Here is a 27,294-nt window from a genome sequence, read left to right on the forward strand (position 1 = left end):
ACAATAAAACAGATGGCAGTATAGTTTGGTTAACTATACTGCCATCTGCTGGCAAAGAGGAGCAGGTGCCTTAGCTTCCGTCACATTGAATTAATGCAAAAGTTTCCGTGGGAGCGAAGATGAAACTGAAAACATGGTGGAGAAGGCCACCTGGGAAACAAAAAACGTTGAAAAAAACATGCTATGCAATAAACCTGGGTCTATTACCACTACCACCCAAATTCCCCTTCTGGTGTTTGAAAGTAGCTTAATCTACTACTTATCTGTAATTAATACTACTACTACTAATACTAATACTACTACTAATACTCATACTACTACTATTCAATACTAGGCTTACTACCAGTGACACTACCACCACCACCGCTAGGCTACTAGTTGTACGACTACTACCAAATTACATACACGGATATTTCCCAACTCAACTGTGTTCCAGTAGGCGTCCAGTAGGGTTCACTGCGTCACAAGGCAGTCAGATCAGCTGATCAGGTCCCGGCAGCTTGAGGATCACCAACGGGAACATGGGGGACCTGGAATTAAATAATCTGATCTGCAGTAAGCATTCAATGGATCGTATAATCTCACCTCATTATTAATGATTAGGACTTTTCCCTCTATACTCTAAATGCATCCAGTCATAGTTAATTATTCTAAATATGTATAATATTATCATCCTCAGAATGAAAGAGGGTTTTGTATAACATCAACATTCATATACTAGGATTTGTATTATGTGGATACAACTCTAAAACAATGAGAGGGAGTTGTACAGACATGAACCAGCCTTGGAAAAATTCCATGATAACCTCACTCTCTCTCTACCCCTCTCTCTCGCTCTCGCTCTCTTCTCCTCTCTTTCTACCTCTCTTCTCTCTCTCCCTCCCGCTCTCTCTTGCTCTCACTCTCTCTCCTCTCTCTCTCTCTCTCTTTCACAAAACTCTGCCCTTCCTCTTCCCATGAATCCATCAGTGAAACTGTCATCCTCAAGATGAACCATTGTTTATTTTTATGATCTTTCCAAAGTGTCATCCATCCACCATATCCTAAAACAATAGATCACCTCTCTTTTTGACTAAACTACTCTGCAAGAGAACTTTCATCTCTTTTCCTTTCGGTTGTTGTGGCGGACACAATGCGCTTTCACAACAATAGTCCCGGAACAAACAGGAACCAGCCGAGGTCTGCCCGTTGGCACCCAGCGGCGCATTGAACGAGTCCAGAACTTTCCATGAGGCAGAGAATACTGAAAACATGCCAGATCGTTTCATCTGGAAAGTATATGAATATAAAAACACGATGATGTAGGCTTTACGTGCCATATAGCTGTAAACATATACTCCTACTAAAAATACTGCTACTAATTATACCACTACTACTGCTACTACTGCATATACTGCTAATTCTATGAATATGAATTGCAACACTCAGGGTTAGGGTCACACATTTCCATGCAGAAAGCACTTTCTTTTTTGTTGTCTGCAAAAACTACCACTACAGTTACTCAAAATATTGAATAACTTATATAACTCCTACTACTTACTAATACTACTTGGCCTGCTGTGACCAACACAAATATGACTGCAAATAGACCCTTTAACGATTGTGTTTCATAAGACTGCTAGAGGTTATGATTTCTGAACATTGGATCAATCTTTGCAGGATTATTGTGGACAATATCTGAGTATGATTCAGTTTGTTTCTCAGAGTCCAACCAGCGACCCTGGTGCTTGGCCACTAGGGCCCAGATCAGCAGTCCTAGTTTCCCGAGGGGCCTGATAAACTGCCGAAAAAAGGAACTACTGCCTAAAACAACTATATACCTCTCTTATATTTTTTAACAAATTAACCCAAAGATATCTTAAAAAAAAACATTATTTTTGATTGGTCATTAGTTTCGAAGTGTCATCCAATCACGCTTGCGGGATAAGCATTTGCTTAAATCTCCCAGATTGAATCAACTTCTTAAACCATGACCACTGAGTCATAATCATAAAACATCAGCACTGCATCACATTCATAATCGCTGCAGCAAGACAACAGGCCTGCGTGTTGTTGCTGGCCTGTTGCGGCCAGTTCATCCCCTATCCTCCTCCTCGCCAACACCCCCTCAGACGCTACACGCCAGAGTAGATTGCCACGGTCCAAAACAATTGTTGGACTGTGTGCTGGCCAACGTCGCCATGCACTCACTTTAGTCACAAACTACGGGCCGCCAATTCATTGGGGGGGGGGGACAATAGAACTCATACCCACATGTCTCTCTGAATGACCGGTCGCTGTACGGCGGACAAAGACCCCAATTTATATAATACGACTGATCTAGAGCATTCGTTGAGTACAGTGAATTATACTGTGTGTGTGTGTGTCTGTGTTGGTCAAACGGCGCGTCAATGAAGCCCACCTGTGACATTTTACAAACACAGCTCTCCCATGGTGAGCTCTTCCCGCTCATCGATGAGTAAGAACTTAACCCCACACTTCTCTAGGTCATCACATGTTCCCACAATGCACTGGGGTTGGTGCTGCTGTGGACGGTGGACACTGGTGTACATGAGCTTTAAAAGGGTTCAGTATGTATGTGTATATGCATGTAGTGTGTGTGCGTGTGTGTGTGTGTGTGGGGGGGGGCATTTGTGTGTGTGTGTGTGCGCACGCACGGTTACGTTTGTGTGTGTACTTGTGTGTGTTCAGAATGTGTATGTGTGTGTTTCCTATGTTGGACATTCAGAGACAGTGTGTGTGCCTGTGAGTTTGTGTGTATAGTGTTGTGTGTGCTTGTATGTGCGTATGCCTAGTGTGTGTGTGTGTGTGTGCGTGTGCGTGTGTGTGTGTGGATGGCTGTGATCTGTAACCCACAGTCTGTTGAGGTTGATTCCTATCCCTGATGAAGACACGACAAGGAAGAACACAAGTTTTGATTTCAAAGACAATTGGAATGTTTTCTTGAAATCATAAAAAAAACAATCCACTCCATACCAACTTTATTGTAAATGTGTTACTTATTTTATAACCAAACCTTATAATATACACTAATGTATAGAATACTGTGGACTTTGACCTATAAATACATAAATATTGTATTGCTACATACATCCTTGGCTGTGCTGGACTCCACTTCCCCCAATTGTCCAGACAAAGATGAGGAAACCCGGTTACTGCTGGCACAGCACATAATACATAGAACACATACACACGCAAACGCGCACTGAACATGCAGACACACACACACACACACACACACACACACACACACACACACACACACTGAACATGCACATACACACTGAATATGCACACACACACACACACACACACACACACACACACACACACACACACACACACACACACACACACACACACACACACACACACACACACACACACACATAGACAGACATTAACCTCTGTCGTAACTGAGGCTGTAGCTCAGGTACAACCTTACTTCTGTGAATAAGATTGTCAAAAGAATATTTCCCCTGCCAAAAGCACTTGCACACACCAGATAGCACATGTTGAAACCCTGTGCTTCTGTTTACAGTTTGAATTTTCTATTTATTATAGAAAGTGGACAGAGTAGACTTCAAAGTACAAACATAAACAGAAATATATGATATCCTTATTATTATGATAGCCTATAAATGAATGAATGGACAAGAAAAATGGACATCAATGATATCAATCTACAAAACAATAAATATTTAATAGGCCTATAAGCCTATACATTTGTCAATGTATCAATTGTTTGCCAATGTAATCTGATACTAACTCTATAAACCACTCTGTATAACGCTATATATGATATACCAGAAGGGACGTCTTTGAGGGTCATCATAGGAACAACAAATCCCTTTGTTGCAGCAAGGTTCATAAAATACAAGTATTTTATCAGTTTTAAGTCAGGCACTATCTCAGCCAGCCTAAGCAGAGGCGTGCCACATTTTATATTCCATGAGGCGTTCACGTCGGCATGGGAGAGCGGAGAACCAACCAGTTCAGTGATTCCAGCTTCTACTGGGATGACAGCTGATCCCGTCGAGACTTCGGCATCGGCAGCACCCCTGCCGTGTTGCATATGGTCTACAGTCTTCGTTTAAGTCGCCAGTGTTCGCATTAGTGATCTCAAGTTAAAAGTCATGGCTATTCTTATGTCGCTAAAGTTGATGCCATAACTTAAGAGAATAAAGTGACACCATATCAGCGGCCACGGGTCGGATGTCTGGTCTAAGGATCTAACGCACGATCGTTATACTTTTCCGCACGAAAACTTGAAAGCGTACAGGTAAGCGATGCATTGCAGTGAATCTGTACACTCTTTAGAAGTGATTAGTTTCAAGTAGTTAAGTTTTTCTAGGTGAAATTTAGAAGTAACATGACGGACAATGCATATCACAGTGTATTTCCACTTCAGTCTACTTTCCATAAATGTAATTCTTGAAGCGTAAAGAAGACAATTCGTAACTTTTCTCATTTGTTTCACGACTAACGTTACTTCACATGCATCTGAAAGCGTATACACGACCGAGATGGATTGGCAGTGATACAGGGCGTAGGTCTCTGGGTCGAGCCCAGCACGACCTCCGTTCATCCAGTGTGCTCTGTGCATACAAAGTACCCGTCTATCAGGGACAGACGTGACCTGAATGATCCGGGCCAACAGGGGCCTATCTGATCTGATCTGATCAGATCAGATCAGGGCCGCCCCTAGTCTAAAGTGGTCTGGGAAAAGTCCCCTCAATGCTCTGTCACCTGTGGCCCCTGTGTCAGATGGTCCAGTGTGTACACGGGAACCACCATCATACATGGACATGGGGTTGATTGATGACTAAAAACTAGTTTGAGGAAACATAATGTACCAACACCGTTTCAAATATTAATTTCTGTCATATTCGATTTTTGGTGCAATTAATACTAAGTGTCCATTCACATGTTTTGATGGGCCTGGACTGATAGACGCTGGTTGAATGGTTTAATACATGATCTTCTAACGAGCTCACCACTATAACGTGTTGCCATCGAGACAAATTGCTGGAGAGCAAGCAGTTGACAGAGAGGGCCTGGACTGAATAAGCCAGGCAGTCTCAATTACATGTGTCTGTGTGTAGTTGATCTATTCATTATTCATTGCTTGAGGTTGGATCTCTATCTCAACCTTGTTCTAGATATTGTGTACGTTATCAGAAGTCTTTCTTCTCGCTGTAGTTGGCTCTTTATATAACTGAGCTAAGATTTTGTTATTTGGTATTTATTATATAGTGTTGCAAAGCCTACTGTCAATGCAATACAGAATACTGCCAATTATACACAGAGCTTGACAGTATGACTGGTTAGTGTCCGTCGAGTTTATCTCTGTGCTGTAGTTAGAGGGAAATCACACATTTAGAAATCGCCATATCCCTTATGCAAATGTTGGTGCTGATGATAGCCTCTGTTTGGGCTACACACACTGGTTTTCGGTCAACACATGATATCAGCCTTGAACTGGAGGTGTGTCATCTGATATCGTACTAGGCAAATTATTCTACACCAGTCAATATTATGATAGTTGGAGAACACAATGGTCTAGATTTCTAAGTAAAGATGCTGCATTACTTTTAGGCTTTTAAATGTATTATTAATTATAAAACCCACTCGTAGAGGAGGGGATTGGAGAAAGAGACCCTTGTAGTTACAAGAATAGAGACGTTACGTTTGAAATGGGTCCATCTACTGCGGCAAACACAGGGAGGCGCATCCATTAACAGTGTAGCTCGGTTGCCATAGTAGTAGTTACTATGGCTACAGACAGACCTGAGAGCTGCTTTGACATTCTGTATTTCTGACAGAAGGCCAAACATTCCTGCCCTTGGGCTTGGGATTTATCGGTGTGTTTAGTATGTGATGTAACAAGAGGAATTCTGTCTCATAACATCTCCTGTTGTGAGGCGGGTGACTTACCAAAAAGTACCAAACTGCGAAAATTGTCTTTCAGGCTTATTCTCTAATTAACAATTCAAATCCTGTATCTTAACATCAAAACAAATCGAAATTCAAACTACTAATTTAAGTATCATGTCTGTCTTCACGTTGTCAATCTGTTACACCAAAACAATTATCAGTCCATGTTCTGTTGGTCTTAATTCTTCCATGTTTGCCGCTTCCTTTCTTTATTCCCTCCTGTCTACGCCTGACTCGTTATAAATCAAAAGTCCGGCTCCCCCAGCACTTTTGAACCTGTCCACTTTGTGTTTTGAAAGTTGGTTCCAAAAGGCTTGGTTTCATGTCTGCTTGTGGGGATGGTAGTTATCAGTGTGGAGCCGTCTTGACCTCTAATCCTGCAACCAGCAGGAAGGAAAGTAGCATCCACCAATCTCTTGGCTCTCATGACATTACAATCATTGGAATATTCTGTAACTCTATTCTTCATCACCCTCCCAAGGTGAAACACGACATGAGCCAATGGGGCCTCCTACTTCGTCTTCCTCTCCTCAAAATACTTCTGAATGTGCCTGTGTACTCAAAAAGTGTAATCTATGAATGATACACATATCCCCACACGCGGTTGAAGTTATTAGCCTGTGTATTTAAATGTGTTGTCACCACAAAGGGTGTGTTTTACATTATATGGTAATGAGGCTTGGTTGAGCCGGCCAACTGTTTTATAGACCACTGTGTTTGGATACAGATATAACAGGTAGTGGTATTAACCTACAGACAATCACAGTGTATGTTTTTGGGGTATTATGTCAGATTCAGGCCTTTCATTTAGCAGATGCTTTTGTCTAAAGCAACATGGAGTGCATTGAGATTCATGACATCAAGGAGGATCAGTAAGGGTTTAAGCATTTTGCTCATCAGACCTACATGTGGGGATCAAACCCATCCCTCTCAGTTAGCCCTTGGCATTCAAACACTTTAGGAGTACAATTGATCAGCTTCCTACAGCCTAGCCTACTCCTTCTTTTGGATGGTTGGTGAACTCCGAGCTTAATTATTGATATTTTCTATTGCGTCTTGTGTCAACATTTGGTGACACAGGATATGAGATGCGTGAGTTCTTTAGAACATGTTGCATGTGAAAATACACACCTGTGTAATGTATCTGTCATGTTTGCTGGTGGAAGAAGGGGGCAGGATAGTCTACTGATAGTCACGGTGGTTTACTCCCAGGCGAAAGGTTGTGGGTTCAATCTCCAATGTCAACAACCTCGCTTTAAGCATCCCGTAGCAAGATGCCCCAACAACCCTCCTAGCTACTCCTTAATAGCATGCATGAAAAAATAACCTGTGTTGCTTTTGATAAAAGCTAAATGTATAATAGTGGCATAGTAACTTGCTGAAGTCATAGCCATAGCTCTACGGTGGTGATCAATGCAGACAAGTTAGCTAGCTCAACATGCTATCAATATTGCTGCCGCGCTTTGCTTCATTGACATTTCAGGAAGGAACTTAGGAGCTTGGCAGTTTACAGTGGTGCCCTGCGGTGTAGCCTAGCCAACTGCCCACTCAGCACCTCTTACATTCACATCCTGGAAGACAGAATCTCTTGTCCCTGGCTCTTTCAACATTTCTTTCTTGCTTTTCCCTTTGGGTGGTTGGGGTTAGCCGTCATTTTCCTTGCGGGTTTGATGGCTTATGGTTGGGGGCATGCCCACTAAGTGTGCCCCAAGAACCTCCCTCCTGAATGAGAGCCTCTCAATGAAGGGGTCTGTGAGACTGAAGTTCTGCTGTAATAGTCTCCAGTACATTTGACATAATTGAATGCTCCATTATTTCACGTTACTTCACACAGCGAACACAGAGGTTTTGGGTAGCAATAGAATTGCATGACAGCGTGCTTAACATTTTTGTGAGATGAGGGATTTGGTTTACTCGCTGACGAGGCAGAAAATGTTCCTGGACTGACATGAACGAGGGCCTGATGCTTATGGAGGGAAAGCATTAGCGTGCGTTTGGCTAGATGCTGAAAGCTTTATGACTCGATATCGGGTAGAACATTTTCTATGGTCAAATCTGTTCCTATGTTTGTTTCTTCAAATGTAATATAAGCTTGATTTTTGTATGTATGTTCTCCCTGAATGTTTAATATGTAATTGTTATAAGCTATAAATTGACTTTATCCGCTTATCAATCATATTATTCACGAAAGCTCATTTGGGTTCCAATGTAGTAGCCTATTCAGCGTAATATACTTTATGTATGGAAATCATAACTTTTATTAATTAGGGAAAAGGTCAATAACATTTATTCCATGATCCAGATTAATCGATTAGGATTGATTAGTGGGTACTCTGCCTTAAATCATGTCAAACCAAGTGACAATAATTATACAGTCCTTATCAATGAAAATTGTCATGCAATAAAGTAAAGCAGACCCTTGCAGACCCTTTTATCTAAAGCAACATGGAGTCTATTTAAGACACATCATTAAGAAGCAGGTAGGGGCAAGGCTGCTCCAGACTGTGCCTGCGGACATTGCAGGGATTCAGCCTAGAGCATTAAGTTCTGGAGACAAGCCCCCACCAGTAGACTATCCAGCCCTCTGTGGCCCTCCGACCATGACAGGACGTTGTGACGTCATGACCCCTTCCAAACCTTTTCCACCGGAGTCCCTTCTGGAATGGGAAGCTAGGTCTGGCCTGTTCGTTCTCTGACTTCTACTAAGATGAGATATTTCGATTTTCATAGATCTATTCAGATTTTCAACTAACCCTACCATTTTTGTTAAAGGTTTTGAACATGATTCCATCAAAAATAAGTTACATAAGATCACATATGAAACTGGTTAGGTCCTCTTCTCTGAGGATTGGGTGTGGCATATCTACGGACACCTCTTGGGTCCTCCCAGGGAAAACCCTCTGGCCCCCAAACAATTCCAGCCGTTTCCTTGACAACACAGCACAGTTCCATCTGACTGTTCCTCCTCACCCTGGAAATGTTTATGCAGGATTGGAGCTCCACCCTGTGTACGTGTGTCATTTGGAAAGTTAAGGAAAGTCTGCTTGCCTGTCTAGGGGTGTGTTTGTGTTAGACATGCATTCAAGTGTGTGTGAATCTTTGTATTTGGCGTTTGCTGTGTGTATGTATTTCTGTGTCTCCATGTGTTGCTTACGTGTGTGCGTCTATTGATGTGTGCGTCTGTAGAATAACATTACAATTTGAAAAAGAAGAGTCTGAAAGCTTAAAGGAAAAGAGGAGGGAGGAGATCGGCGGAGGGGTGAGGGACAGATGAGTTAGGGTTGACCCTTTAGACGCAACGTAGATGGTAGATGGCTGACTCAGTCTGAGTCAGAGTTTGGAACAGGTAGACGGTAATGACTAACTTAGAACCACGATCGAACAAGGATGGGCACCTGCCCCTTCCTTGTTCAGAGAGAGGAGGACGAGAGAGATTGTGAGTCAACAATGAAGGTGTTGAGAAAGCTAAAGGTAAAGCTAGCCAAAGGGAGCGTGTTGTCTCCTCTCTCTACGGCCTGTGGGGACAGGGCTAATGAATGAGTTGTTTTTTTTCCATGTCTGGACTTGTCCCCGCTAGCCTGAAGGTGTGTTTAGCTCCCAGTTGGACTGGATGAAAAGAAGATGCAAAATGATTCATAATGAATCACAGTCTTGATGTCTATCTCAATATTGAGTTTGGAGGCTAAAAGGAAGATTTAAGACAAAGCTGTTAGAAATATTTCAACAACATTATTATAAGTGATTTATATCAAAATCGATTCAGTTAGTCACCAGGGCCGTTTCTGATCTTCTGGGGGCCCTATGCCACACCCTCCTTGGGGGGGGGGGGGCTCTCCGCCCACATTTGACGTATAAAATGTTCATGAATTCAAAATTATATTTATATATATCGCTAAAGCTAGGGTAGGAGATTTAGAGGAAAAAATCCAGACAGAATAAGATAGAGGTGGAAGTCTCCAACCGAAAAAAGAATCCAGATTTCTTGGTTTGTTTGTTTGCAGCTTTGGGTCTATAAGAGGCCTTCCATGTGGTCATCATTGGCTGTGTTTGTGTTCAGTGTTTGGCAGATGTGGGCCTGCCAGATGTTCAGTTGGCGCTGCTCCTCTCTGTGTACGACACTCTGAGGAGCCCAATATGAAGATAAAGGACCACTGTAAGGACCTTTCTAGAAAAGCACACGCCTGTGAAAACACAGTTTACTAGTATGTGGTCCCTTTGAAAACGCTGAGGAATCGGGTTGTTAGATGCTGTTGATTTCTACCACACAGCAAGACTTCTGGGAGTCAAGAGAGAGACATATCGACCCCTACCCCCCCACCTTCCACCCCTGTATGGTCACATGACCCCGGTTGACATGTGTTGGTCCCCCCCCCCCCCCTCCGCCCCATGTGCTGACAGACCAGACGATCCCAAAGCTAAAAGCAACGGAGACAAATGTCCCGTTATTGTTGTTTGTTGTTGTTGTTTTAATGTCCAGAACAGTCGGGCGCCGGGCTGAATGCGTGATGCTATACAGGAGGTAGCGCCTGGTTGGTCAGCAAAAACCCGCTCCCTATCTGCCGACCAGGGCTCTCCAGAGGCTTCTGCCTGCGTGTGTGTATGTGTGTGTGTCTTTTTGTGTGTGTGCGTGTGTGAGTGTCTTTTTCGATAGCATTGTACATGCATATGGGTGCCAGGTGAGAATTTCAATGTGTTCAAAAGGGACAGCACAAAATCCTGAAACACGCACGCACACACACACACACACACACACACACACACACACACTTCTCTGCCCTATTGAACACTTTCAGAATTGACATACCTTTACAGTAACTATTTGATGTACATCAGAGCAGACAGATATAAGCTGATGCATGGACTCAAACGTCGTCGCGTTGTTCACATTAACAGACTGTGTGTGTTTGTGTGTGTGTGTGTGTGAGGGAGCGAAATCTAGAAGACTAGTCATCCCAATGAGAAACATGTGTTGGAACACACACACACACACACACACACACACACACACACACACACACACACACACACACACACACACACACACACACACACACACACACACACACAGCTGAAAGCGCCACAAAGCAGCAACTGTGTGAGCAAAGAGAGATGACCCTGCAACAATCAACACACTCTCATGATATGTGTGTGTGAGACAGCTGTTGAGTGAGCTGTCTGTCATAACCCTGTTACTTTCTCCACAACCCCGATGATCGGCACCACCTAGTCTGTCTCTGTTCGTATAGGCAGCTCTGCTTAACTTATTTCTCCGACTGTGAGAGGCCCTAACCCGAAGCCCTCTATAGGGCCAGGAGAACAATAAACAGTAATAGTCAGAATAGGCCCTGAGAAGGACCAGGAATGCGGGAATGCCTCCTTCTAGGGAAGGAGGAGGGCCAATAAGAAACATAGCAAAAGCACATTGAGTTAAAAATAGTCCGAAAAGGCCCGAGTATAAATAATGCTCAGAGCAAATAACTATTCCTGGAGCTCTGTCTGGCAGCTGTATTGAAGCTGATGCTAGTTGTAGTGTATAAAGATGCTATGGTGGTTGTTTATATTGGGTGGTTTGGATACAGAGGTCAGGATTAGAGAGCGCTTGACTCCCAGGCGAAAGGTTCTTGGTTCAATCCCTCAATGTCCACATCCTTATGCTAGGCGATTATCAAGCACGACGCCGCTTTGGATAGAAGTGTAGGCTGAATGAATGAATTGTGAACAGGATATGTGAGGTGTATCAGGACGTAGGACCTCATAAATCCTGAGGTCCACTTCAGTTCCTCCCCTGCTAACAAGCGACCTTTGAACATCAACTCAGAAAAGATTTGGCGTGACGTTGGTATGCAAACTCGTTACTGCCTGTTGTGTTTATGCACGTGAAAACACGCTGGGCTACACTGTGTTTATTCAATCTTTGTCTGATGAAATAGTTGTCGATAAACTTTGACTTGGAATTGGATTGGGAGGTGACCACATCATAATAATTATATTATTATTATGTTATTATTCCTTATAGCTTATATCACTACTACTACAAGTGCTCCTTCTTTGTTTTGATTCAATTGTCATTGATTAAGCTTATAAATACTCTTCACCTCAGGGTCAACATTGACTTTGTCTGGTGTGTGTGTGTGTGTGTGTGTTTGTGTGTGTGTGCACGAGTCACACAGCACGTGCACTACTGACACATTGACCATCCATAAATACCGGCTAAGAGGCTTTTCTGCCTGATTGCACGCCCAGGGATTAGCTCTGCTGCACCTCTCTCGCTCTCGCTCTCGCTCTCGCTCTCTCTTGGTCTCTCTTGGTCCCCAGACTGTGGTTCTGGATGGGTCTTTAGAGTCTGTAGAAAGAATGGGTGCAAACTCTGTTGTTTGGTGTTTAAATCTGTATAGATATTTTAGCATTTTAGTTTGGTTTTTCTTGGATGTCTGTCAGATCTTGAACTAGATCAGAACTATTTCTGACGTAAATCTGAAACTAATGATTCTATCTTTCTATCTCTCTCTCTCTGGGCACAACACAGGTTAGCATGTGAGCTGCGCATTACCCACCACTACCTACTGTGTGATCATTAGCTAATGCGCTAGCTTGGGTTTCAATTTGTGCTGTGGTGCGCAACCACACGCACACGCACACGCACACGCACACGCACAGGAAACAGGAAACAGGTGTGTTTCTCGCTCCAGAGGGCCCATTCTAGGATGGCCTAACCTCTCTTTCGCTCTTATCTGTGTGTCTCATTCTCTATATCTCTTCCGTCTCTAGATAGAACCCTTATCAAGATAACCTGAGCCCTCTCTCTATCTCTCAGTCCCCTCTCTCCCCCGCCCCCTGCGGCGCTGGTGCTGCTGCCATGCCCCCCCCCAGCTAGACAGAGGCTTCATTGACCCTCTGTCTCCTCTCCCTCCGTCTCGCCTTACACACCTGCAGTCTGTAAAGCGCCGGCTAAGAGCGCTTACTTACGTCTTAGAGAAATTATTATTTAATTCTTTGCAAATGTTTGATTTAACGAAATTTGGGGCTAGCTTGATGATGTTGTATTGGAGCATTGATAGCTTGTTTTGTTTTGACATTCTTACTTTATTGGTCACCGAAGACTAAATTAAATTAGGCTATTTGTTTTCTGCAGAAAAACTATAAAAAAACAACAATGCCATCCTCTGTGTTGGAGGCTTGTGACGGGAAGCCTAATTCGGTTTTACAGAATCATCTGGATATGTGTATTTAAGCCACCTAGTGGCGAGACTAGAGGCCTGCATACATGAAGGAAACTAAGTTTAAAATAAATGACTCTCTCTCCCTCTCCCTCTCCCATTCTCTTTCTCCCTCTCCCTCTCTCTCTCCCTCCCTCCCTCTCTCCAGGGGATGAGTGATGGAGGTGGGCTCGGTGGTCCGGGCGGTCTTTGAGTTTCTCCCCAGCGTCTCCGAGGAGCTGCCTCTCTTCGCGGGCGACGTCATCGAGGTGCTCAGCGTGGTCGACGAGTTCTGGCTGCTCGGCAACAAGGATGGAGTCACGGGTGAGTGGTCGGTCCACCTCATCATCATCCAGAGATGACTCGAGAGTACATGGGATTACATTAATTAACATGCGGGTACGAGAAAATACATGAGATTACATAAAAGCGCATTAAATGACATAACATTACATGAGATGAAATACATTTGCATAAAATAACTAAGATTACAATATATTACTTGACACTACATGAGATTCCATCATAATACATACGATTTCATGAGATTAAATCAAATTAATTGAAATGACAATAGATTACATGAGATGACTAATAATACACACAATCAAGAAATGAATCACATAAGTCGAAATGACATTACAGGAGTCGATCTAAAATGACATAAGACCACAGGAAATGCCATAGCGTTACATGACCTCAAATAACAAGGTACGAAGGCAGAAGAGTACCTCACATGACCTGACCTGTCCGACGCTCCATGCCACGGCGCCCCCTGCAGGCCAGTTCCCCAGCACCTTCGTGGAGGCGGTGCCCATCCCCAGTACCAAGGCCGGGGACAGACTGTATGTGTGCATCAACGACTTCACCTCCAGCGAGCCCGGGACGCTCGCTCTAAAGAGAGGTACGGTGCACAGAGGGCATGCTCGCTCTACCGCCGACGCCGTCCATGTGACCAATGGGGAAGACTTTAATGACAGTTGTATGTTTTGTATTAAGATGTTATTGTTGGTAAGTGGCGACTACATTAACGGTACGCTATTGGCTGTGCAATGTGTCTGGTGGCTGTGCAATTCCGATATGAATAACTGAGCACAAAGATTTTGAAGGAGAGTCAAATAAATAAATGTGTAATAAACAAAAATAGACTAGAATGATGTATTAGTCATGTTTGCCTAATCATGTGATTGTCATTTAAATGCTGCATGTTTTTTTCACCTCTCCTCCTGCTACTTATTTGAAGGAGTATAATGTCAGTGTGCTCAGGTAAATATGATGTCTTGTGGTGTAGTGTAATTGTGTGTTTGGGTATAACTGCCTTCCATTATCTTCAACAACATCAGAGTTGACTTCTTATATGCAATAGTTGCTACACACAGTGACCACTAGATGTCACCAAAAGACACTTTAGGATGAATATGCTACACTGATATTCTATTACTATACATCTCTCTGTTTCAACGTCTTGTTACTTTAATTACGTCACACGTTTGTTGAGTTAGGTAATGTTTTGAAAGCCTTAGAGGCTATATCATATATGTGTGCACAAAAATGATCAGGCTTCATTCCCCAACATATTTTAGTGTCATTGACATAAAATGTAATAATAATTAATTGTAGTAAATAAAGGGAACATATAAAGAACAATTTACATTCCTCATTCAGTGTAAAAAACAAATCAGGCATCAAAACTGCTGAGATACTGAGATAAGGACACATATGTTTGTTCTACAGTTAAGATGGAGACTGTCATAACTATATGTTCCATATCGGTCAGCGAACACAATGGGGAGGCGGAGCCACACTGCTCTGGAATGTTGCCCTTTGACCTCTTGGCTAAACAGCCCAAACTTCCAATAGCGCCGTAGCTGCTCACTGCAGCATGACCCCAGAACGTGTACTTAAACCGAACAAAGGAAACTGACACTTAGGGAGGGAGTACCCAACTACTATAATCAGTTGGATACTATAGTCCAGGATGTAAGTTACAATTATTGTTCTTCAATAATAATAATTATAATAATAATAATAAATAATCTTCAATAATAATAATTATTGAAGAACAAGGATTTAAACGTACATCCTGGACTATAGTATGTGGCATTTTAGTTTGCACTCATTAAAATGCATACAAAAAGTATCTAAAGTCCAGACATCTAAATCCAATGTCCTCAATACATGGGGTGCTGGAGGAGACCCCCACCTCTAGCCACTAACCCCCCCCTGCCTTCTTCCCCAGGAGACGTGGTGGCCCCCGACTCCGGGGCCGCCACCCTGGACCTGGGCGCCCCCTGGCAGCGGGGCTGCTCGGCCTGGGGGGCCCGCGGGCTGCTGCCCTCCTCCTGCCTGAAGGAGCTCCAGCTCTCCTCCAGCTCCAGGCTGCTGTCGGAGCGCTGCGCCCAGGCCCAGGCGGCCGACCTGCCCCCCCACGCGCTGGGCCAGGCCCGGGCGCTCATGAGCCTCCACGCGCAGCTCCACGAGGAGCTGGACTTCCGCCAGGGGGACCTCATCGTCATCACGGGCGTGCCCGAGCCGGGCTGGTTCCGGGGGGAGCTGCGGGGCCACACGGGGGTCTTTCCCGAGGGCTTCGTGGAGCTCGTGGGGCAGCTGCGGTCCCCCCTCACCCCCGAGTTCGGGGACCGCCGGCCGGAGCTGAAGTTCACCGACCGCGACCGGAGGCCCAACGGTGGGGTGGAGTACGAAGGGCCGGAGGACGAGGAGGACGAGGAGCAGGAGCAGGAGGAGGAGGAGGAGGAAGAGGACGAAGAGGTGATGTCCGCAGAGGAGCACCAGCAGGAGGAGTTTGTCGTGGAAGAAGAAGAGGAGGTGGAGCAGGTGGAGGAGGAGCAGGAGGAGGAGGAAGAGGAGGAGGTGGAGGAGGGGGGGGTGTACGGAGTGGCGCTGTACGACTTCCGCGCCATGGAAGCGGGGGAGCTGGACTTTGACGTGGGCGACCGCGTCCGCGTGGTCAACACTCTGGAGGACGGCTGGCTGGAGGGCGAGGTCAAAGGTCGCCGCGGCGTGTTCCCTCACCGCTTTGTGAAAATGGAGGACAACGGGCTCGCGGCGGCGGTGGAGGCCGACGCCGCTCAGTTACTCCCCGGCGAGCCGGAGCAGGGCTCTGATTGGACGACGTACGAGGACCACACGGTGTGGGACCTGGACTACTTTGAGCTGGCGGAGAAGAGGAGCACACAGGAAGACGCTAGCCGCGCTAGCGCCGGGCCTAGCACGCGGGCTAGCACACAGCTGGCGCCCCAGCGGCAGCCCCCCCGGCCGGCCGCCCCGGCCCAGCCAGGACCCAGGAGACCCCGCTCCGCTCCGCCGTCCAGACCCAGGCTGCCGCCGCGGCCTAGCCCGCCGTCACTAGGCAACAGGCGGCATGTTAGCATGGGCCCCACCGCCGCCACTAGCTCCTCCGCGGCGGCTAACGGTAAAGGCTCTCCAAAGGCTCCCACACCTTCACCACTACAGCATCTCAGGCGCATCCACAGCCTCACGCTGCCCAGCCGCCGGCGCGCCCAGGACACGGAGGCGTACCAGAGGGCGCCAGCAGAGGGCGCCACCACCGGCGGCAACGGGAAGGCGGCCGGCCTGGGCAAGGCGCTGATCCGCATCGTGGAGACCCAGCGGCAGAAGAAGAAGCTGACGCGCCACTCGAGCATCAACGACGTGGACATGACGGAGCGGCGCACGCCCTCCCCGCGGCCGGCGGGGCGCAGCCGGCTGCCCGGCTCGCTCACCCTGGACGCCCTGGGGCTGTCGGCCGGGGACCTGGAGTCCAAGCTGTCCCAGCAGCTCTTTGAGTTCCAGAGGAGCCTGACGCCGGCCACCGACGACCCCGCCGAGGTGTTCCCCGACGACGGCCGCGGCCAAGAGGACGACGACGGCGGCGAGGACCTCGGCGACCGAGCGCGCGTCTCGCGCCACTACTCCATCCTGGACTACGGCACCGAGGGCGACATCATGCGGGGCTCCGCCCCCTCCCCCTCCCCCGCCCCTGCCCCCTCCCCGCCCCGCGGCTTCTTCTCCTCGTCGTCGTCGGCGCTGTCGTTGCTAGCGTCGTCGCTAGGGGAGAGAGGCAGGTCGCTGCGCCCGCCGCCGCCTCGCCCCCGGACCCTCCGCCCGCCGGCCCCCGCGGCGTACAGGCCGGCGCGCCCCGCCCCCCGGGCCCCCAGCCTGGCCCCCGGGCACCGGGCGCCCCGCCCCCCCGCCAGCCACACCCGCTTGTTCTACGACCCCGAGCCGGAGGCCACGCCCCCGACGCCGTCGGCAACGGAGGAAGGCGGCGAGTTCGGGGACCTGGCGGCGCTCCAGCGCGAGGAGGCGGAGCGCCACGAGCAGGAAGTGGAACGGCGACGGCAGGAAGCGGAGCGGGAGCTGGAGAGGCAGGCGGAGGAGGCGGAGAAGGAGGAGAGGCGGAGGGAGGAGGAGCAGCTGGAGGCAGAGGAGCGGGCGCAGGAGGAGTACCGCCTGTTGCTACGGATACAGGAGGTGGAGCGCGACATGGAGGAGTACGCGCACACGGCCGACGAGCTGCGCGCCATGCTGGAGGAGGAGGAGGAGGAGAGGGGAGAGGAGGACGGGGAGGAGGAGGAGCAGGAGCAGGGGGAGGCCCGTCTGCAGGCCATGGAGAACCTGGAGTTCTGCAACTACACCCTGGAGACCCTCACACTGGAGCTGCAGCAGCTGCAAGGTAGGACCTGTCTGTCTGTCTCTGGCAAACCGCTCAGAGACCTGTCTGTCTCCGGCACTGTCTGGCCGGGTGTATTCTTGTTCATCTGTCCCTCTGTCTATCTTCGTTTCTGTCTGTCTGTCTGTCTGTCTGTCTGTCTGTCTGGTCATTCTGACGGTCTGTCTTTCGTTCTGTCTGTCTGTCTGCATGTCTCTCTGTCATTCTGTCCGTCTGTCCGTCTGTCCGTCTGTCCGTCTGTCCGTCTGTCCGTCCGTCCGTCCGTCCGTCCGTCCGTCCGTCCGTCCGTCCGTCCGTCCGTCCGTCCGTCCGTCCGTCCGTCCGTCTGTCTGTCTGTCTGTCTGTCTGTTTGTCTGTCCGTCATTCTTTCTGTCCGTCTGTCTCTGTCCGTCTGTTTCTTGATCCGTCCACTTTAATTTGGACTATCAATCTTAAATGCTGGAGGTCAGATCCACGTCAGCTGGTGGTGAACCAGAAGGCAGGCAGCTGATTCAAGTATCTACCTACTTTCATGGTTGAATACCTTCTTTTTTGGTTTAACACGTCAATCACTACACTGCTGCTTGGTCTATATTTTAATGGTTTGATCTACAGCTCAAAATGAGAGGTCTTGGATATATATATAGATTATTTTTTTGTCTATTCATTTTTCTTTTGCATATACATTTAAATTTGCTCCCAACACATGCCTCTACTTTAGACGGCTTTAGCGTGATTATATATGCTAATTTTCTTCATCAAGTTTCCTCTTCAAGTGAGAATGTACCTTTTGTTAGTACAGGTGTTTCACAAATACTTGCTTTAGATTAACTCCAAACAATAGAACAGGTAACCAAGCCTTTTTTAAACCTGCCCCCACTATCTGATACCCTCATTAGACATTCTGATAAGCCCATTAGATATAGGCGAACCACTTTTCTCTTGTAGTTTACCTTTCCCACAGTGACTGAAGTGGAAATGAGCAGGTCTTAAAAATTAGCATTGGGACCTTGCAGGTTGTGGCAATTAGTAAACGTATGCGTTGGACTTTGGTTGCTGTTTGTGATGTTGTTGGTGATGTGGAACGGGTTTGGTTTCAGTTTTCAAACTTGCAAGTCGTTTAAATGACTCAAACTCTTTCAATGAATAAACTCATTATTATTTTGATAGGACCCTGTCTGTGGGCAGTAAATAAGAAACAAATGTCAAAGTCAATATTGAATATTAAAGTTTGGAGAAAGACTAGAACGAAGAAAATGTATTAAATTAAAGAATGAAAAAAATATATAATGATATGATTTAATATTCATACATTCTGTGGAATAATCATAGTTAATTTGTTTCATCATAGCTATTTTTATTTAATGGACTGAAATTGACACAAACACACACACATACCCATACACACACGAAAAACGCACACACTCCTGGTTCCTCTTTCTCTCTCACTCTCTTGTCTGCCCCCTTTCTCTCTCCACACCTCTCTCTCTCTATGTTTCTCTACCCCTCTCTTTCTCTCTCCACACATCTCTCTCTCTCTGTTTCTCTTTCACTCTCTACTTGTATCTGAGGAATGGCTTCGTGTGTTGTTGCTATGTTCTTTCGGGGCGTGGATCAGGAGTGTGAAGTGTCAGAGACAATGGGCTGTTTATTGTTCCAGGGCCGAAACTCCACGAGGTCCGTCCCACTCAGTCCGCCAGGGGACGGCTCCAAAGTCCTCACGACACCCTCAAGACGCATAGACCATAAAGCTTTAAAGCAAGTTCATATCAACCATTATATCAAGATAGACTTTATTGACCCTGATGGAAAGCCAAGCTTTCCGGTAGCATACCCATGACAAAAGTGAAGACATTGTAAGAAAAGTTGAAAGACAGGTCAGGTAGTGATGTGGAAAAGTAGTGAACAATAAAAAAGTTAATTCAACCTACTATTCATTGAGTGACCCAGGATTGAAAAGTGTTCTCGAAACGGAGAATCATAAATAGACACACAAAACACGTTTGCGAACTCTGCTTGAACAACGACACAGCTTGCACAGTATTCACTCACAGGTTGGCCCACAAACACAAACGTGCACACTAAGTACACACTGTAGGGTTTCGGTCATGTCGTGTTGCAAAGGTGAGAGGTTGATTGGTTGGTGAGTAGATAAGAAACAATGTCTGGCATAACATTAAGGAATTTGGATTTGATTGAACCAGCCCTGGAATTTAGTTCTTAAAATGTGTACGTGTGAGTGTGTGAAAAGATAACCCAAATCTGGTTTGATGAGGAACACGTTCACTACAATTGATTGCAGTGATGCATATCACAAAATGTGACACTTTAAAGCCCCTTTTAAAATAGATCGATTTTATACATAATGTTTTTCCCGTCCCATGAGATTGCATTGTCCTAAATTTTGACAGAATTCTAGGAATTAGTTGTTGACAAAAAGCCATGTTACCCATCAGGGAACGAGTGGTCAGGAACATCGCTGCCTCATCAGGGTTTTTAAATGGGTGTGATTAATGTGTGCGTGTTTGCTCAAGTGTGTGTTTATGCGGATGGATTGTAATTAGTGTGTGCCCCCCCCCCCCCCCCCCCCCCTCCCCTACATTAAACTATCCCTTAATAGCTGATATGTCTGTGCAGACAGAGCAGGGGGCGGCACTGAGCGACCTGCAGGCTTTATGAATAGGCTCATGTTTTTTTCTCACACTGAAGATGGCTCCTCTGCCCAGGGCGAGGGCCCGGGGACGGCCCCTGACAAAGGCCCTTTGTGCCTGGGGAGCCGCCAGCGCTACGCTGCACTGGGTCGGCGTAATCTGTCCCTTCCTGCAGGGCTCTGCTCTCTGGGTGGGGCTACGCTGAAATGTGCACATGTGGTACAAGTGTCTCTGAGCAAGGATGATATTATCACCAAGTGTGCAGTTATACGATCCTTTCTTTCTTTTTTTATTCTCTCTTTCTCTGGTTCTTGCTTTCCTTTTTTTCCTTTTTCAATTTTTTTCCCTGTTTTTTTATTCATTTTGTTCCGTCTTTGATTTTCCTTTTCCTCCCTTTTTTCCTGGTTCCCTTTTTTTCTCTTCTGTATCTTTCACACAAACTAGGACACACACAGACATGATTGTCTGTTCGTTTTCTACTTTCTACAGAAATGAATATAGATTTCCAACGATACTATCCTTCTGGTCTCCAAAGCAAAGACCACCTGTGGCATTTAGTGGTTTTCAGTTCCCCCAAGGGTAATTCTCCAGCATTTCAGTCTCAAATAACAAGACAAAATATTTACACTTTTAAATCCGCCTTAGCCAGAAGGAAGGGACTGTTAATAACCATCACTTTTGGGCCATTTGGGAAGACTGGAAAAAAAACCCTGACCAAAACAGGAAGAGGAAATGATTCTGTCCTGGGTGGAAACCCCCCCCCCCCCTTCAGAGTCTGGCCGCGGGGGTCAGATCCCTCTTCCCCCTGTCACAGACCACCACTGAACTCTAGACTTTGTTATCCTGCAAACAGTAGTTCTGGCCAATTACAAAACAGGGAGGGGCCCCCATTCTCCTAATCCACGAGTCACGTGACGCAACTCAATCTTAAAGCCCAGACGAGGCCCCGCCCCCTTCAGCAGCTCTAGCCCCTCCCCCCAACACGGGGCCCAGCGAATAGGGTGAGCCGAGGGGGGAGGGAACAGGCAGGATTTGGCTGGGAGTCGCTGTGGACCTCGTCAGTCCTGTTCAGGCAGCCGAGAGAGAGAGAGCGTGCGAGAGAGAGACGGAGGAGAAATAGTCTGTCAGTTTGACGGACTTGCAGAAAGTAAAACAATATGCCAAGCAGGAGAGGCCCTGCACAGCGCTGGCTAATGAAAACTAAAAGGACTATGGAGACAAGGTGGAGGAAGCCACTGTGAAGAAACAAACAGAAAGAAGGAGGGAAAGAGGACGGCGTTTTCAAGGAGAGCAGCCTGGGGATAACGGCCAGCCATGAAGGGTCAGGTGGTACTCGGACACCCTGCTGGGTACGGGGGGGCAGACTGGAGCTATGGACCCGGGGGCCAGCCGGTGCGCAGGGGGAAGAGCGTGGAGCAGCTTGGGGGCGCTGACTGGGCCAAGGAGAATGAGAGGGTGGTGCGGTTACAGCAGCTCCAGCAACTACACCACCTCCAGATTCAGCAGCAACAGCAACAGCAGCAGCAACAGGTTGCTTTCCCAGGATATGGACCAGTTCCTGGGCAGCCCCAGGGACCGATGATGTTTATGGGTCCTGGTCATCCAGTTCACCACGGCGGGATGGTTTCTGGTCCGGGTGGGCACATGGCGTGTGTGGGAGGACCACCAGCACCACCACCTCTCCCTGGGCACATGCAGGCGGCTCCCTGGCCTGTGCATTTGGCAAACCAAGTGCACACGAGGCCACAGGAGATGGTCCCTCACCAGCCCCGCTTGGAGTACAAGAACCCAGGAGAGCCGGCCTTCGAAGACCTCCGACCGCTGAGCCGGGACCTTTACTACCACCCCGGATCGGAGGATGGCCACCTGGGGCTGAGGAGAGCCGAGCGGGTGAGCAAGGCGCAGCACTGTTTCTACCAGGGCCCTGAGGACTACAACTCCCACGACCGCAGCAGGGAGCCGCCGCATAACAATGACCACGTGGACCAAAGGGGTCAGGAGAGGTACAACGCGCCAGCGGAGGAGAGGCAGTACCAGCGCAACAAACAGGACCACTGGGCCACAGAGAGGAGCTACGAGTCGGACAATACTAGAGTCCCTAGAGATTTGGAGCACGCCGACGCCACTAGGGACCGGTACAGCTATCGGGGCCGCAACGAGGACCGGAGGTACTCTGATGATCACAGAGAGCAGGATTACTACGAGGACAGGAAGTATGTTAAACACGACCCGAGAGAACGCGGCGAATACGACCGACGGCGTGAGGACAGCCGCTACGACGAAAAGGAGGGTCGCAGGGACGATTACCGAGAGCGCCTGGACGGGGACCGGTATAAGGACAGGGAGTACCTGGACCAGAGGGAGCAGGACCACTACCGACGCAGAGAGGACGACCGCTACGACTATGACGACCGCAAACCCAAGGACCATCCCCCCGATGACTACTATGACCGGAGAGACAAGAAATATAGAGATGCAAACGGCCGCGCGGGCGAGGAAACTTTCTACTCAGGAAGGGACCAAAGCGATTCGGCCTGGGATGAGCGATACCGGGACGGCTACGACCGGAAGGGCGACGACCATCCAGGGGCACGGAGGAGAGACCGCTACGAAGAGGACATCGATCCCTGCGAGCGCCGAGCCGGGGATCCCACTCGTGAACACTCTTCGAGGGACCGCTACGATCGCCGGTACGACTACTCCCCGAGGGACCGCTACGACTTTGAGGGGGCCGAGGACCGACGAGGTGGCAGCGATTCCTCACGGCAGGGGCGCTACGACCACCAGCCAGGTGACGACCGGCGACGGTACGACAGCGGAGAGCGCGGCGAGAGCGTGGGGACGTTACCACGCAACAGGGCCCGGGAAAGGTTCCAGGTGGTGCGATCGCTGTCTGAGGATACCCGATACGAGGAGCCACCCCCAAAAGACGGCAAGACGAAGCACTGTGAGCGATGGGTGGAGGAGCAGAACCGGAAGCTGAAACTCGGGGAGCTGCACTTGTTGGAAGACCCGGAAACGTTCCGCCGCGGGGCCGAAGAGGACCGCGAGACCGGGTACGAGTCCTGCTCCGGGGGCGGCGGACGCAAGCGGGGTCACAAGCCTGTTTACCTGGGGTCCCTGGACCGGAACAGCTTCTACAGGAAGACCGCTCCGAGCTCCATGAAGCACTCTCAATTTGCCACCACCAGGAAGAAGAAGCCAGGTAACCATCCATGATTATTTATATATTTGTCATCTTAACACCAAAGGAAGGCTCTCGTCCGTAGTGTGTGTGGGTGTGTTTTATTTTTTTAAGGCTGAACCCTAGTCTATCTCTGAATGAGTACCGACAGGCAGTTGTAAAAAGGCAGACACAACCAAATGGCGAGGCGGCTTCACTCCCTCTCCCCCTCACGACCTCCAGAAGGTCACTTGTGATGGAGACACCTCCCTAGACACCCCCCCTGGACGCCTGCCTAGAAACCATCGATCAATGGTGGGGGGACGCTTAATGTGCTGAGTCGCAAGGCTCTCCGGCACGTCCCAGGATTGTGTGTCTGTGTCTCTGTGTGTCTGTGTGTGTGTCTCAGTTTCTATTAATCCGTCTCAATCTCTTTCTGTCTTTCTGGGATACATGTGTGTACATGTGCGGTGCGTGTGGGTTTGCCCTCCCATGTGACAGCATCGCCCTTCCTCTCAAGAAATTGGAGGTGAATTTAGAGGTATTTGTCAGAGACCTGCTGAGCTGGTTTTGCCAGTTCTCTGCTTTTTGTTGTCATTCTCCCTCCCTCCCTCCCTCATTCATTCTCTCTCTCTCTCTCTCTCTCGCTCGCTCTCACCCCTTCTCTCGCTCGCTCTCACCCCTTCTCTCTCTCTTTCTCCTACAGTATGCAAAATCTTAACAGGTTCTCTAACTTGCGGCGTTCTGTGTACAGAGGATGTTGACACAAGTCCCCTCAACTACAGGTGCATGTCTGTTAGATGGGTAGTGTTATGGTAAAAAGATACTGTTGACTTGTCCTAGCCTTGTGACTTTGTCCAATCACAATTTGGCTATGTATCCCAGAAAGACATTTACACAATATTTTGTGTACATCAACATTTCCTGATGATAATACCATTGATTTGACGGTTCCACCTATTAAAGGTGCCGTTAAGCAAGGCGCCGTCAACCTTTCACTGATCCTTGTGTTGAGGTGGGAGTGATTTTGCAGGGGCAGGATGGAGGTCTAGGTTGGATCTTCAACTCCACACCCAAAGGTCCTGGGTTTGATCCTCGGTTGCCGCCTATACCGTCAATGTATTCACTCTCTGCTGCTGTGGTTCACCCACAGCAGCAGAGAGTGAATACATTGTAGTTGGTATGAGTATGGCTGTCCTTACCGGCACTCCTCCTTGAGCATCGTAGCAGCGGTGTTTCTTGTCCAAACACCAAGAGACATGTCAGGGTTTGTCACTCACTGCCGCTTACTGACATCGCCGTGGGAAACACTGGAAATGGCTGTGTTATGTTGCCATGGAACACAGTCATGATGGAACTTGATAAAATAACAAATAACTTTGCGTGTGTGTGTGTGTGTGTGTGTGTTTTATATGCAACTTGCCATTTCGGTTGCAAGTGTCGGCCATTTCATGAACATTTCTTTGGAGACCAAGACACTGTAGTGTATTTTAAATGGAGTAACCCCAAGTTTCAAAGTATTTGGAGGATATTAAACCGCGGTGGTTTCAGATTGAAATGGAAGACGACACAGAGAAACCCCTAGTCGTCCCAAACCGCTAATGGAGAACTTGACTCCGTGTGCGTGTGTGTGTGTGTGTGTGTGTGTGTGTGTGTGTGTGTGTGTGTGTGTCCTCACCAGGAGTTCATTGTTTGAGCAGAAGCAGGTGGTGCCCCTCAAGCCCCCAAATCTCTCACACACACACAAGCACACGCACATGCACATACGCCCACACACGGTAGCTCCCCAACACACTAGCCATATTGACCCCCCTCTATAATCCTGAGAGTCAGCATGCAGGGGGGGGGGGGGGGGGTGGTCTGTCTGGTGCCAGGCTGTAGCCAGCACTGCCATGACTCCCGCACTGACATACTAGACGTGTGTGTGTGTGTGTGTGTGTGTGTGTGTGTGTGTGTGTGTGTGTGTGTGTGTGTGTGTGTGTGTGTGTGTGTGTGTGTGTGTGTGTGTGTGTGTGAAGGATCCGTAGAGGGAGCTTATCAGAAGGAAGGATGACGCCATTTCTTTCTTAAATCAAACACACACACACACACACACACACACACGGTGTGTTGTCATCCACTTAATCCTGTTAGAGGGGGTTTGTTTCAGCTGGGTCAGGGTTTCAGACCCAGGTGGCGGTGCAGACCCATGTCTGTCTGGTCCTGCTGCTGATTGGGTTTACAGGTCTAATGTAATGATGTCAGGGTGGGCCGCAGGGTCCCGGGTGCTATTGTTCGTCCGTGCCCCAAGGTCAGACGGCCTCGGTTAAAGCTAATCAGAGTCTGAAAGTCATGCCGTTTATCTACCTGATTAGATTGGTAAAGAGCAAAGACTGTTAGGAGGTTGTGGGACAAGTCCTCTAAAGGACGGTGTGTGGAAATTAAGGACTAACGGGGTCCATGGCATTTTCCATCAAGATGTAGGGTTTAAGATCACATATCAGACATCAGGGCTGATTCGAAGGTCAAAACAGAGAGTATTTGGCGGAGGATTCGATATGATTGTTGCTCAGTAGCATCTTTTGGACGTAGTTGATTTGCATGATAGTCCAGTAGTGAATAGGATGCACGACTCCCAACCGAAATAGAACTGGGTTTGTTTATGTTTGTTTGTTTATTTCTTTAGCACAAATGACAACATCCGTGCAAGGTGGGAACGAAGCCTATGTCGGCTTGTACAGAGTTCTACGCCTATTGCCATTTCATGATTCGCTTGACATGCAGGCTAAACATAAAAATTGGATCCACTAAAAAGATCCCCAACAAGGTTCGATCCCAACAATATTCACAGCCCAACCCATATGCATGCTAGATAAAGCAAGTAGCCCAAGCCTTCTCCATGCTCCTACACTGACTCACCCAAAGGAATCAAGTGTTATCTTATCTTGAGTGTAGACTATACGTCATCATATGGCAAGGCGTGTTTTTAATGAATCATCAGTAAGTAGTTTTTGATTGGAGACAAGCGGCTATGTTAGTGTGTGAGTGGGACGTCGGGGGTCTAAAGGCCCTGACAACACCGACAATTTCGGGCCCTCGTTTTTTCGGTGTCTCCCGATCCGTTGGCGATAGTCTGCCCTTGTCTGTGGTTTTTCAGACGATTCAGGATGTTGAATCGAGAATGAGCAAAACCACACTGTGATTGGCTGATCAGCTTGAGCGAATCCGTGCACAAGACCAGAAAACGAAGTTCTTCGTTTACACATTCTTGATTTTAACTAGCTACATTATGAAACTGTCTGAGCGAGAATGGTGTGAAATGGTAGCTTCATTTTTCAGGTGTCTTCAGGATCATGTTTGTATATCCTTGGTTCTTGGCCATTGGCTGTAGTCTTTGCGGTGTGTTCAAGTGCAACCTTTTGGCTGAGACACCGGAGACCAAACAGTCGGCATTCGGCTAGATCTTTGACGTTGGTTTGGTGTGTTAGGGCGTTAAGTTTCCGGTTGAGCTACGAGGAAAGGGCCCTACATAGCTCGTTTGGTAGGTGGATTTAACGGGTCAGTCGAATGTAGGTCAAAAACCTTTCTTCGACCGTCTTGACATCTGCACCAGGCTCCGCCCCTCTCCACCCCCCCTCATTAACACTTGTACTGCAACCTGATTGGCTTACAGCAAGCCCTTCTTACCATTGTCCC

General features: G+C 47.8%; 1 protein-coding gene across 2 annotated transcripts in view; it reads left to right on the top strand.

Annotated features, from left to right (window-relative positions):
- The first annotated feature begins 3,988 nt into the window (after window positions 1-3,988).
- Window positions 3,989-27,294, top strand: part of dnmbp (dynamin binding protein) — a 41,877-nt gene continuing 18,571 nt past the window's right edge. Inside the window, exons 1-4 of one of the 2 annotated variants that reach the window (XM_030339920.1) lie at window positions 3,989-4,282; window positions 13,303-13,457; window positions 13,915-14,037; window positions 15,373-17,829. In XM_030339920.1, coding sequence (XP_030195780.1) covers window positions 13,313-13,457; window positions 13,915-14,037; window positions 15,373-17,829 — 2,725 coding nt within the window. In that variant the 5' untranslated portion in view covers window positions 3,989-4,282; window positions 13,303-13,312. Of the gene's footprint in view, window positions 4,283-13,302; window positions 13,458-13,914; window positions 14,038-15,372; window positions 17,830-21,498; window positions 23,662-27,294 lie in introns of those variants that run through there. The other variant, XM_030339921.1, reaches the window with a different exon arrangement.

The sequence above is a fragment of the Gadus morhua genome, chromosome 18 (assembly GCF_902167405.1).
Source record: "Gadus morhua chromosome 18, gadMor3.0, whole genome shotgun sequence".
Classification (NCBI taxonomy): Eukaryota; Metazoa; Chordata; class Actinopteri; order Gadiformes; family Gadidae; genus Gadus; species Gadus morhua.